The sequence below is a fragment of the Euphorbia lathyris genome, chromosome 2 (genome assembly GCF_963576675.1).
Source record: "Euphorbia lathyris chromosome 2, ddEupLath1.1, whole genome shotgun sequence".
Lineage (NCBI taxonomy): Eukaryota > Viridiplantae > Streptophyta > Magnoliopsida > Malpighiales > Euphorbiaceae > Euphorbia > Euphorbia lathyris.
The window spans coordinates 13916682-13931107 of record NC_088911.1 but is presented as its reverse complement, the minus strand read 5'-3'; the positions used below and the strand labels follow the sequence as shown (position 1 = coordinate 13931107).

The 14426-nt window shown below is 38.3% G+C and overlaps 1 protein-coding gene across 1 annotated transcript; it reads left to right on the top strand.

The window, feature by feature from the left end:
• The first annotated feature begins 10131 nt into the window (after nt 1–10131).
• Nucleotides 10132–13980, top strand: LOC136216747 (transketolase, chloroplastic). The gene is made up of 7 exons (XM_066003311.1): nt 10132–10769; nt 11075–11165; nt 11279–11384; nt 11517–11799; nt 12001–12149; nt 12228–12381; nt 12677–13980. Exons 1-7 carry the CDS (start codon nt 10272–10274, stop codon nt 13634–13636), a joined length of 2241 nt encoding a protein of 746 aa, XP_065859383.1. The 5' UTR covers nt 10132–10271; the 3' UTR covers nt 13637–13980.
• Nucleotides 13981–14426: the final 446 nt, after the last annotated feature.

Sequence of the window (14426 nt, the reverse complement as noted above, 5' to 3'; positions counted from 1 at the left end):
TGAGATGGTTTTTCAATCGTATTATATAACACATATAAAATATGTAATTATGAGAGTGTTTGGTTGTTTTTTTCATCCTTCTGTTTGCTTTTTCATTTCAAAAGTGAGAATTTTAAGTGTTTGGTTAGTGATCCTTGTTTGTTTTTTACACCTGAAAATTAGCCTTTTAAAATAATAGAGAATTTCTGTTTTTAAAAAAAAAACAGTTTTTTCAAACAGCAACCAACAAATAACAACAATAAATAATAGATAAAATAAACCGACTCTATATATGATATACAAAGCTGATAATTGAGTATCATATAAAGCTGATAATTGATCCAGGGATTGTATTTTCGCATTAAAAATTGACAAACCCTAATACAAGATAACTGTGTTGAATTTAAGGTTGAAACGAACACTCTCTATTTTTTATTTATTTATTCATTCGGGTTTGCTTGGTTAGCAGCTAGGGTGTCAATCTAGTTGGGATGTCAGCCTTAACCAAGTATCATCCCTACCTTTATTCAAAAAAAAAAAAAAAAAAAAAATGTTTGAAACGAAAGTATGGTGTTCAAAGTTTCTCAACTTTTATGTCAGCTTATGGCCAGCAATAATGTATTTTATCAGAATATTTTACTACTACATATTTGCAGCCAACAATTACCTAATTAGAATAACTCCAATTAATAGGGTGCACATGGTCCAGATCTAATTGGAAATAATTAATTCAACCGTAACTTTATGTATTTTTGGTTAGTATGAAAGAAGAGCCATTTTCCCTCACCAAAAAAGATTTTGAACAAAATTTCAACTTGAAGCAATGTTTTATTTTGGCGTTTTGGACCATCTAACTACCAAATCATTTCCCACTTTCTACTTACCCCCAACACCTACCTTTTGTGTATTACTATAACATTTTTTCATAATAATCTTATCAACTATTATTAGCGTCACTAATTAATTTACAAATTTAATTTTAGTATGCCTTACATAAGTTTCAGATTAGTTTTTGGGTAATTAGTATATAGATATTTGATATGAGGATTGTGGGTTAGGCTATGCTTACTTTGTTTTTTACAAAGTAATGTTTTTTCCACCATTGGATGGTGATGAACTTTGACAAAGTAAGCTCATCCAATGATGGAAAAAACAAAGTAAAGCTTACTTTGTCAAAAACAAAGTAAGCACAACACAAGTTGAATTTGTGGGAAGAAATTTCAAAATTATTTCCCACTATACATATTAGCAGGGAGAAATAAAGGGTTTAAAGAGGATTTTATAGGAAGTTTCTGGTCTTCCAACTCAAAAAAAAATACCCTTCATAAAAAAAATTAACATATGTATCCCACTTAATCTAAATCGTCAATTAAAAAGACTATTGTACCCTCCTTCTTCCTTGTTTCATCGGAAAATCAATATCATCCTTGAAGGCTTTTATTGATTTTGACGTCCCTGTTAGCTTAAGATGAGGACACGTATCCTTTTGACTCCCAAAGTTCTTTAGAGCTTCGGTCTCTAGAGACCTTATGGGACTCTGTCATTTGAGGAATGATTCGACATTCCATAAATTCTAGCCCTTCGGACGTTCTGCTTGGAGCGATGAAGGGGATGCTACATCTCACGAGATCTATTGCTTTCTTAAAAAATAAGAAAATGAGATTCGTCACCTTCACCCAGGAAGTAGTACATGAGAGGAACTCCGTGGATTTTTTCTTAAGGTTCCTAAAGAAAGCTTGTACTAGGTGGAGTGGGAGCATGACAAGCCCAAAAAACAAGTATTGGATTTGAAGAAGATTAAGACCGAGGCTTGACTTTTGAAAAAAGATAACAATGAATTACGACAGGGCGTGATTTGCCTTGAAAAAAAGCATGATGATTCGATGGCAAATCCCAGTTCTAATATGGAGAAGGATTAGAAGGATTAGAAGGATCTGATGATCTTTGGACTTATCTCTTCAATAAGTATCGCCTTCGTATTTTGAGGATGCTAAGAGAAAGACATCTTGATTTCATCTGAGGAACAACCCCTCACCAAGAAACGCACAACAGTCAGGCTTAAGCCCTTTAGTGATGCCCCTATGAGAAATGCTATTGCTGAAGCAACTCCAGCAAACTCTAAGAACAAAGGGAATAGGAAGAAGTATGATGTAACTCTTGCTGAGGAAGAAATACCTGCAGAAGAGGCTGCAGCTCTGAAAAAGACGCTCAATTTGAGCAAGGCTGAACTTCCTGATGCCTTTGTCGGCGACTCCTCTGGGCCAGACAACCAGCTCAATTGGGTCGACAGCATTTGCCCTTCACAATTGCATAAGGTACCTTCATTTTGCGGCACAAGGCAAGAAACTCCTCTTCCTCCGACATCACCTACTCTCAAAATCAGCTTTGTTGAAGAAATCTCCTCCGAACAAGACTTTGAGCTTGATCCTGATTCTATAGAAATTCCTTTCCCTTCTTTTCAAAATGATGACAACCTAACTGATGAGCCACACAAGGAAAACCAAGCCTTTGTTCCTAACTCTAGGGAACAAGCCTACTCTGAATCCAACTTGGGCACAAATCCTGAAATTCCTGCCTCTGCTCAAAATATTTCCCATCCTTCTGAGCAAGCTTCTGACAAATGAGGCTCATGCTTCTGGTTTGCATACCTCTCCTCAAATTTCTCTACCATTCTCATCCAAACAGCCAGAACAGGCTAAGGCACCAGCCTCTGAGATGTGCCCTGACCCAATCCAGACCCCACCAACTGCTGCCAACATCCAACAGCTAGCCATTTCTCCCTCATTTCTGAATGCAACCTCTAAAGGGAACAAGATATTGGAAGCTGCCTTTTCTTTGGTAGCAGATATGGCTAAGTCTCACGCTTCTGCTTCCTAAAACTCTGATCCTCTTGCTGAGTCAAATCCAATCAACGAGACAATGCAGCTGTTGAATGAGATGTCCAACATCAAATCTATTCTCAACACAATTGTTGTTTTGGTCTCTCAGCAAGGCTCTCACAACTTTGCTGATCGAATGGCAGCAATCCAACTCATGATGATCCAACACATGAATCTTCTTGAAGCTAAGATTCGAGCTCTTCCAACTAATGTTCCATCTGTTGAAGACATCTCTGAAAGACTATCTTCTCAATTCCAGCAGATGAACTCTGAGCTGATCAAGGTCCAGTAGAAAATTGGTTCAACCCCAACTACTACTGTTGATCAACTTACTAAATCCATACGACTTCTGACAATCAACAGAACTGCCATAGAAACTTTGGACTAAAAGACCTGTCCCATCTACAAGCAAAACGTCGATACTTTCCGACAGGTGTAGACTCTAGACCGTGTCCTCCCGTACATCCACCAACAATATAATACTGCTCTTGCTAATTACGTTGTTTGGAGCACCAAAGCCTTTCAATTCATCATCAGCAGCATGTGTAACTTTGGTGCTGTTCCTCTAGAGCAAATTTGCATTGGTCCTTCTATCTTCAATGGTCTGACCCAAAGCTCTCAAAAGCTTCAGGCCTATATTGAACAGCTTAACTCCCGAAGTGTTGGTAGTTATGCCTCTCCTTCTGGTTCTTTCCCCATATCTGATGCTAGCAAAAAGGGGGAGAAAACTGAGGAAGAACTTAAAGCAAAACAAGATAAGGCTGCCACCTCTGGACAAGCTTTAGTATTAACTCAGCAACATCCACCTAGACATAAAAAGTTTAACATTGTTCAAGTCAACCTTAAACCTAAACATTAAACCTTAGTAGATATTGACTTGTATGTTTTGTGTTTGATATGCTTATATACTGATTAGTCTTATTTTATTATCTCTGTATGTTGAGTTATACATATTACTTCTATCTTTTCCAATATTGCCTCTATGTGTTTAATGCTTCTGATTAATATCTCTCACTCTAATCTTACATAATCGACTCTAACTAATCAACACTTAATCTAAAAATAAATCAAGGATAAACACTCTAAGTATCGAACAAACTCCGATATTTAGTTAGAAGCTCTGATACTTAACTACATTAAAGCTCTGAGATTCATGCATTTAGGACTTTGATAGATCCTCATCAATTCAAATGATCTGATACATGAATTCAAATGCTCCGATACATGAATAAATCTAAGGATGCTACAACTAAACTCTGAGTATCATTATACTATACCTTTGATATATATTTCACTCTGATTAAGCATGCTTATAACTCTGAATTTAATTTTTACTATCGAACTTAAATTGTCTAACATTCTTTCTCTCTTAAGTAAAATTATTTTCACTAGTTCAACCCTTACGGGGGAGAATCCAGAAGCAATGTAAGTTCAACTATTATGGGGGAGTTTAACACTTTAATTCTTAACCTCTAAATTTTTGCCAACGTCAAAATTGGGAGTTTGTTGAAACACATTTCCACACTAATTTTGATTATGACAAAAATATTAAGGAAAATTAATATTCCCATAATAAGTAACACATTAAAATTAAATGTTGATTTATTTGGACTAATGTGTTTGTTAAGTGTAAGATTAAAAGAAATAGTCAAAGGCCTTAGAAGATGGATCAAAGGCTCATGGATCAACTTCAGACTTATAGCAAGAAGGATCCAGAAGCTCAATGCCATACCTCAAGAGAAGGCTTATTCGAAGGACAGAAGATCAAGGCACAAGAGACAAGATCAGACATTGACTCTGTGCGATTGACATTGTATAACTAAATAAGGAAAGATTCAGAAGCTCCAGACGGCTTTCCCCTAGTCAACTTGGAAACTTTGCCTGATTTGGTTAGACAGACAGATTGCCTCTGTCGAAGATTAGAAGCGTGGCACCTCGGACAAAATCACGAAAAAGAGAAAGAAGATCATTGGCATAGGACACTAGTCTCTGAGGATGAAAGGGACAAAAGAGTAGTTTCCCTCCAACGGTTATTTCGAAATTCGAACTAGTTAGCCCTCAAGGTGTCACAATAATAGCCCCATAATTTGCTGCATTTGTGGACGACCATCAACGTTGAATTCAAAGAGAATCTCTATTGAAATCCCAAAAGCAAAGCAAAAATCATATACACACTCATTGTATTTATTTGTGTAAAAAAATCTAACTTCACACATTGTATTCTGTGTCGGAACAAAAATTATCAATAGCTTATAAAGTTCAAAAGCTCTTCTGTTTGCTTTGGTTATAAGTAGACAGGAAGAGAGGAGAATAGACAGCTGAGTGTGGAGTGTAAAGGAATGTACTTTACAGAGCCCATGTATCTATTGTAAGGGTTTGTGCTCTACATGTGAAAGAGTTCGCTAGTGGATTAAAGCTCAGAGGAAGGTACTCTAGGGACTGGATGTAGCCAGGAGGCCGAACCAGGATAAATCGTTGCGTAACAATTTATCTAACCCTTTACTTCTAATATAACTATATTGCTTGCTTCTGTGCGTAAATTATATATCTTGTGATTCTGACTGTTATACTCGATAGCATACTTAATCAAGTCACATATGTTGGTCCCGTGTAATGTAATAGGATTAGTTCCAAGGTGGGGTTAGGAACTAATATAACTTTTTCGCTTAATAAGGCTGACTTAATTGAATGTTTGATAATTTAACTCAGCTTTAGGTCAGTAAGGCTGAGTGAAGTATGAGACAGCTTTAATCAGACAATGACTAGAGCTGTTTCAATTGTGAGTTGGGAGATAACACTTTAGGTCAGCTTCCAACTCAACACTCTGATTACTCATCGTCGGCTTATACAAATTATATACTGAGTAACTTAAGCAAGCAACACATACATACATATATATATATATATATATATATATATCAAGAGAAAGGGTTAGAGATTACTCAGCAGACTTATCTTGGTTCGGCCTCACCGCCTACGTCCAGTCCCCAGAATCCTTCCGGGCTTTTTCAATCCACTACTGAGCTCTTTAAAGGTAGAGCACAAACTGTTTACAAAGCAATTGAGTATGCAAGAGTATCGTCCTCTATTCGTCTACTCAATCCTACTGAGCGTTATAACCGAACACTCAGATTTTCTCTACCGCCGAGTACTAAAATCGAGTACTCAGCTCCACTCTTCTAACCTTTACAGTTGATACAAGATTATTCTCTCTAAATGAAGAACACTTTAGATGAATACAAATTCACTCTAGACTTTTACACAATGATTGGAATTGGGTGTAAGAACTTGCTTTTTCTAATCAGACAGCTTCTCTTTTGGATCTTTTAACTTAGTGAAGATCTTGCTTGTCTTTTCTCTTTTTCGTAATTCAGCTGAAAGATCCAAGTGATGATCTTGTCCTTTTATAGCAAAATCTGAAGCTTCAATGGTTTGAATTCGGATATATCCATTGAATTCAAACGGTCTTCTTGTGTCATTCATTGGTCAGCATTCAGAATCGCAGGTCAATCCTGTCGTCTGATTTTAGCAGGCATCAGGCTTGCCAGTTTCGTCTTCTTGCGCCAGGTTCCGTCTTCTAGCGCCAGGTTTGTCTTCTTGCCAAATGACAAGCGATCCATGCGTCTCGAAAAGGTCTCTTGCTGTAATTCCGAGGCTTCTGAATTGGTGCAGACCTTTGTCAGACTTTGTCTTCTAGTCAACAGATCATTGGTGCTGTCCTGGCGAACACTCAGCTTGACTTGATTGCCGTTGCCTTTAAGATCTCCTGTGAAGGGGCTGAGTTACGTTCTACTCGGCTTCTTCGGTCGGCTTCGCCTTCAAGCGTTATTCTGAAGAAGACTTTTCTTTTATGATGCTGAGTTACATTCTACTCAGCTTCTGTTGTGTATCTTTGCTCATGCTGACTTAGTTCTGTCTTTCTTATTTGAACACTTAGTTCCTGTTCTCGTTAGTAAACTTTACTCAACATTGAACAAACTCATTAGTACAATTAAATCAAAGCACTTAAATTTAATTATCTTAATCATGGGATTAACTTAGATAAGTTTGTCAAATCAAAATCATGTGGAAATGTGTTTCAACAACATAGAGGTTGCACCCAGTTGCGTAGCCTAAATGTTGAAGTCAATAAGCATAATCAAGCTTAGCTTCTATTCAAAACAGTAAATTAAGTTTGCTTCTGATTCTGAGTGCCTCGTGCTATAAAATTAATAGTGAGAAAATTTATAAAGCTTTAAATTTATTTATAGTTCCATTCACCCTTTTTGGAACTAGATTCTATCTCACAAGGGACCAACACTCGATACCTAAGATAAGATAGAAAGATGATCAACGCAAGATCGTTGACCGACAATTCCACTCTGATGCCAAAGTTAACAGAGTTTTGGACATGATATCAATCAATTAAGGGTGATTACAATAAATGTGTGTACGTACCTCGATTATGGTGTTATATCATATTTATAACATGCCTATGGTAAATCCGCCAAATGAGACTCTCCTTGTATTTTTCAAAAGACCGTCATTCTAGATAATTTGTGTTATACCTGATTTGTTGTATTCTTAACCGGGTTTGGCGGGTTCTAATTCGAGCATAATTCAGATGTTCTCTCATTGATCTATGTGTTTGAAGAAGATTGATATCCATGTTTAGTTCAATATGACAGTTTCTATTGATCCGGACATCCCTATTAATCTAAGATGAGAGCACGTATATACCGATATTATTTTGTACGATATCAAATATAAAGGTAAATTGCCATCAATATCGTTCCGGGTAGGCTGTATTTTTTATCCTATACTACCTGGTTTCGATATTTCCAGATGTTCCAAATAACAAGTGTCGCTGATTCCGCAGCTCATAGAGACGAACTCAACAAGCTATCAAACCAGCAAAAGATATCAGATACATGTTCCATACGATTATCAGAAAAAAATAGCCCCCATAATTGTTTTGCAAAGACACAAGAGATGAAGATGTGTGTTTCGTCTTCCCCGACTGATTGGCATATAGGACACCGATTTGGAAGAGAGTTATGATGTTTTTCCAGATTTGACATTGTAGGCAAGCAACACACGAATAACCTCCACAAATAATTCTTAACTTTCGGAGCCACCTGCAGTTTCCATATTAGATTCCAATTGATAGTGTTCGACAAAGATGATGTATTAGCTTCTTTTGCTACAGCGGCCCAGTATCCGCTCCTCACTATGTAGAAATTTGACGGTGTAAATTGCCAAAACCACATATCTTCGCTGCCGTGATTTCGTTCAGGTATAGAAAATAAGAGCTTTCGATCACGGTCGTTGAGAAGCAAAGAGATTGTATCCACGTCCCAGTTTCCATGCTGATTTTTCAAATCGCTGACCATCTTAGTATTGCAATTCGTAGGCTTTGGAGAGGAGACAAAAGGATTCAGCGCGTCCGGGAGCCAGGGATCCTCCCAAATCCGAATTGAGTCGCCTCGTCCAACCTTCCGTCTCAAGCCGTCGCGAAGAACAGAGCTGCCTGCAATGATACTTCTCCAAATATATGAAGGATTATGACCCAAACCTGCATCAAGAAAATTATTGTTAGGAAAATAACGAGCCTTGAGAATTTTTGCCACCAGCGACTCAGGATCTTGCATAATTCGCCAGCTTTGTTTAGCTAAGAGAGCTAAATTAAAGAGATGAATATTTCTGAATCCCATGCCACCTTCAGATTTAGGTCTACATAAATCTTCCCAACGCTTCCAATGAATCCCTGATGGGTTAGCCCCTGATGATTTCCACCAGAACCTGTTTAATAATTTATTCACTTCATCACAGAAATCCTTAGACATTAGGAATAGGCTCATCAAATATGTGGGGATAGATTGCAATACTGCTTTGATAAGAATTTCCTTTCCAGCTCTTGATAGGAATTTCTCCTTCCAGTTGTTTACTCGGTTCCAAATTCTATCTTTGAGAAAACCAAAAACCTTTGTCTTACTTCTTCCGATGTCAATTGGGGCTCCAAGATAATTGTCCAATGCTGAAACTTCACCGACACACACCTTATTTACCACTTCGACTCTGTCTTGAATCGGAGTATTGGTGCTGAAAAACAAAGAGGATTTTTGAAAGTTAATTTATTGCCCAGAAGCTTTCTCATATGTCGACAAACAATCTTTAATACAGCTAGCCTCATCCTTGTTAGCCCGGAAAAATAAAAGACTATCGTCTGCGAAGAATAAATGAGAGATTGTAGGTGCAACTCTTGTTAACTTGAACCCATGTAATTTCCCTTCCCGTTCCCTAGCTGTCAGTAGAGCTGTTAGGCCTTCAGCACAAATAAGAAAAAGGAAGGGAGAGAGCGGATCACCTTGACGTAAACCCCTTCGAGGAATAATTGGCCCAAGCTCCCTATTATCTTGAATGATCTTATACGACACAGTTGTAACACATAACATGATCCAATTGATCCAATTTGTTGGGAATCCCAGCTTCTGAAGCATATTTCTCAGGAATTGCCATTCAATACGGTCGTAAGCTTTGCTCATATCTAATTTAAGTGCCGAACAACCTACCTTACCCTGTCTGGGACTTTTCATTTTGTGTATGAACTCATATGCCACTACAATGTTGTCGTTGATGAGTCGTCCGGGAATAAAGGCACTTTGACTGAGTGAAATTATATCAGGGAGAACTTGTTTGAACCGGTTTGCCAACATCTTGGAGAGAATTTTAAATAAAACGTTGCATAAGGCTATGGGCCTGAGATCAGACACAACTTCCACATTTTTCTTCTTCGGGATTAATACGATAAGAGTGTCATTGAGATGCGGAGGTAATTGTGTTTCTCTTAGAATCGACAGGCACGTTCTGCAAACGTCCGCCCCTACATATACCGATATTATTTCGTACGGTATCAAATATAATTTTCCTTTATATATATATATATATATATATTTATAAGGCTAATTTATAATATACATTTTGTTATACAAGAGACAAGAGACCCATTGATAGAAATTGGCCTTCGGAGTAACCAAAGCTAAATATAATTTTTTCAGTTACAAAGGGGTAAGGTAACAGAAAAAACAATTAAAAAAAGAAAATTGCAATTTTTTTTTATTTTTCATAAAAGAAATAGAAATAGGAAACTAAAATGTAAGGCAGAGCATTTCCTAACTCCTACCCATAGTCAACGGTTGAGATTGAGTTTTCCTCCTGATCTAATGGTCAGCAAAAATGTCACCTGTCATCTTGTGTAGACGAGAAGATCAAGCAAGAATTGGAGATCACAAGAAGTTGTTGGCTGTGTCTCGCTTTAGATAAAACCCCCCAAACACTCCCTTACTCTCTCTCTAAAACAACAACAGAGCCGAAGAAGAAGAAGAGGAAGGAAAATTTCACAAAGACGGTGAAGAAAGCGGCTCTGCAACAACAATGGCGTCTACTTCATCTCTATCTCTATCTCAGGTTCTCTTAGCCCGAGCCATTTCTCATCAAACCTCCGACAATCACCACCGCCTCTCTCTATCTACTCCTTCTCTTCCTGCTTTCTCTGGTCTCAAATCTACCTCTTCTTCTATTCCACGCGCCACTTCTTCCCGCAATCGTCGCCGTATTCCTTCTCGCGAAGTTTCTCAAGTTCGCGCTGCTGCTGTTGAAACTGTTGATACTACCACTGAGACCTCATTGGTTGACAAATCTGTGAATACTATTAGATTTCTTGCTATAGATGCTGTCGAGAAGGCTAATTCTGGTCACCCTGGTTTGCCTATGGGATGTGCTCCTATGGGACATATCTTGTATGATGAAGTGATGAAGTATAACCCGAAGAATCCTTACTGGTTCAATCGTGATCGGTTTGTCTTGTCTGCTGGCCATGGATGTATGCTGCAATATGCTCTTCTTCACCTCGCTGGTTACGACAGTGTTCTGGTTGGTTGTTTTTGTTAATTTTGTGCTTCTTTTTGCTTCTATGTGAAATTGTGAATCCTTGCCATGGTTTGAGTCGTTAATTTGTTAATGAAGACTGAATATAAATGGATCTAGATTTTGTGTTTTTTAAGAGTCTGGCCTCTATAATTGACTTTCTGTTTAAGCTCTATATCTCTGCTTAGTTGCTATAGGATTATTGTTTTCCCGTTCTTCAATGAAGATGATCATGATTTAGCTTGATTATAATTTTGGGGACAAGATAGATTAATTTGCTTAGATTCTCTCTTTTTGCATTTAATCAATAGGAAGAAGACTTAAAGCAATTCCGTCAATGGGGAAGCAGAACCCCTGGACACCCTGAGAATTTTGAGACTCCTGGTGTTGAAGTTACTACTGGTTAGACTTTGATGTTACTTCTTACATAATTTCAACTGCAATAATTTTATCAAATTATCAGTATTGCTTATCACTGAAATTGAAACTCATAAGCTTCACATTTTTCTTTGTAGGTCCTCTTGGACAAGGAATTGCCAATGCTGTTGGTTTGGCATTAGCAGAGAAGCACTTGGCCGCTCGCTTTAACAAGCCAGACAATGAAATTGTTGACCACTACACGTATGACAACCTTTTCTTTTCTGTTATTATATTAGTTAGAATTGTTCTGTACTTCTGTTTAAATGTTAAATTGTCGATAGTTGATATATCATTCTGTTGTCTTATATGGTTATGTGTTCATCTTTCCTTTAGATATGCTATATTGGGAGACGGTTGTCAAATGGAAGGAATTGCAAATGAAGCTTGTTCTCTTGCTGGACACTGGGGGCTAGGAAAGCTTATAGCATTCTATGATGACAACCACATCTCTATTGATGGTGACACAGAAATTGCATTCACTGAGAGTGTTGACAAGCGGTTTGAGGGTCTAGGGTGGCATGTTATTTGGGTGAAGAATGGAAACACTGGATACGATGAGATTCGTGCTGCCATCAAGGAGGCCAAGGCTGTAAAAGATAAACCCACCATGATCAAAGTGAGATGATCCCTCTCTTACTGTGTGTTTTTCAAGTGAAGTGGAAAAGTGACTCTTTCCTAAATTATCAGTAGATAGGAAGTCTTCTGATGTCCTAATGGAACAATGCAGTGGCATGTTTGAAGCTGCTATGCCATATAAGATACAAGTTATAGCATTTCTTAATGGTGTTTCTGATGAAGTGTTTGTCCTTCTTTACAGGTCACTACAACAATTGGTTATGGATCTCCAAACAAGTCAAACTCATACAGTGTGCATGGAAGTGCACTTGGTGCCAAGGAAGTTGATGCTACTAGGCAGAACCTTGGATGGCCCTATGAGCCTTTCCATGTTCCAGAGGATGTTAAGAAGTGAGCAAATGCTAACTATGTTTCTATCTGTTTTGTGCACTTGATTTGATTTTCATCGCTCTTCTTTTTTACCATCAGGCACTGGAGTCGCCATGTTGAAGGAGGTGCTTCGTTTGAAGCTGAATGGAATGCAAAGTTTGCCGAGTATGAGAAGAAGTACCCGGAGGAAGCTGCAGAGTTCAAGTCCATCATCACTGGTGAATTACCTGCTGGTTGGGAGAAAGCACTTCCAGTGAGTAGAGCTATTCATCATTTATCAGCTTCATATTTCTCATTCTTTTTATCTTTGAGGGTCACTTTAGTGATTTATTACTTGCAATATCTGAAAACAGACATCTCATATTTTCTTTGGCAAGCATTATGACTTTTTGGATATAATGTTCAGTAATTTCCCCCCTGAATTCGACCTCATGTCTCATTTGGAATTGGTCAGAATCAGACAACCGCATATGCATACTTAGGGACAGTATGAACTCTGGATTTTCGAACTAAATAATCTTTTGATTCTTTACTATTGAATTTTACAGACATACACTCCAGAGACCCCTGCAGAGGCTACTAGAAATCTATCGCAGACCAATCTTAATGCACTTGCTAAAGTGATTCCTGGTCTTATTGGTGGTAGTGCAGATCTTGCCTCTTCAAACATGACCTTGTTGAAAATGTTCGGTGACTTCCAAAAAGACACCCCTGAAGAACGGAATGTCAGGTTTGGTGTCAGGGAACATGCAATGGGAGCTATCTGCAATGGCATTGGACTCCACAGTCCTGGCCTCATCCCATACTGTGCAACTTTCTTTGTTTTCACTGATTACATGAGGGCTGCTATGAGGATTTCGGCCTTGAGTGAGACTGGTGTCATTTACGTTATGACCCACGATTCCATTGGTCTTGGGGAAGATGGACCAACCCATCAGCCAATTGAGCACTTGGCAAGCTTCCGTGCGATGCCAAACATCTTAATGCTTCGACCAGCTGATGGAAATGAAACTGCTGGTTCATACAGGGTCGCGGTCCTCAACAGAAAGAGACCCTCTGTCCTTGCACTTTCTAGGCAAAAGCTGCCTAATCTTCCTGGAACCTCCATTGAGGGAGTTGAAAAGGGTGGTTATACTATTTCAGATAATTCGACAGGAAACAAGCCTGATGTCATTTTGATCGCAACTGGTTCCGAGTTAGAAATTGCTGCCAAGGCTGGTGACGAGCTAAGAAAGGAGGGTAAGGCTGTAAGAGTTGTCTCCTTTGTGTCATGGGAGCTCTTTGACGACCAATCAGATGAGTACAAGGAAAGTGTTTTACCAGCAGATGTAACTGCTAGAGTTAGCATTGAAGCTGGATCAACATTCGGATGGCACAAGATTGTTGGAAGCAAAGGCAAAGCTATCGGAATCGACCACTTCGGAGCAAGTGCACCAGCTGGAAAAATATACAAGGAATTTGGCATTACAGCCGAGGCCGTTGTTGCTGCAGCCAAAGAAGTCTGTTAAACTCTGGGATTGGGATTTGCATTTGAGAATACTGCAAAGAGGCTACCCAAAAACAAGTTTTTCTACTACGACCCGGTCTCTCTGTTAAAATAATAAAGGAAAAAAAAAACAAAACAAAAAAAATTCAAGGTTAGATTTTTCTTCTGTTGCTCATAAAGGTGATGAAGTGAGCAACACAATCCAAAAAAAGAGGAGAGTTCGATTATGAACATTCTTGAGTTTGTAAACAGCTCTTGACCTATGTTGAGTTTTGTAATTTGCTGGTCTTTTTACTTGTAGTGAGGTTGACAATTATTTTAATGCTGCATCTCAATTTACTCAGAATGCACATGCATAAGCTTTCACACCGAGTCTCCTGCTCTGCTCTGATGACATTTTCTTTTATTGTTAACTCACTTAGGGTCGTTAGGGTCCGTTTATTTTAACTGTTGTTTACTATTCGTTGTTGTTTGTAGATATTAGTATATTTTTTCTTCCAAAATATTGGTTTAAGTATAGAATGGCTCAGCTGTGTCAAAAAGAAGAATAGAAGAAGCATGTGACTCCTTTGTGCATGCTCCACTTGGCGGATATAACTCTGTCGAATATTACGGATTGGCTGTTTAATTGTCTAGACGTTACTGAATAGTATCTTGTATCTGAATCACTAAAATGAGATGGACAGTGTTTAGATTAGTATGGACCATATATGAACGATAGTTGGAGTCAGCGGTAGTGGTTCTCCTAGAGTTCCCTCTTGTTGGATCCCTTCAATCCTTTAGCGAATGCAGCAAAAGGAAGGAAAGTCCAT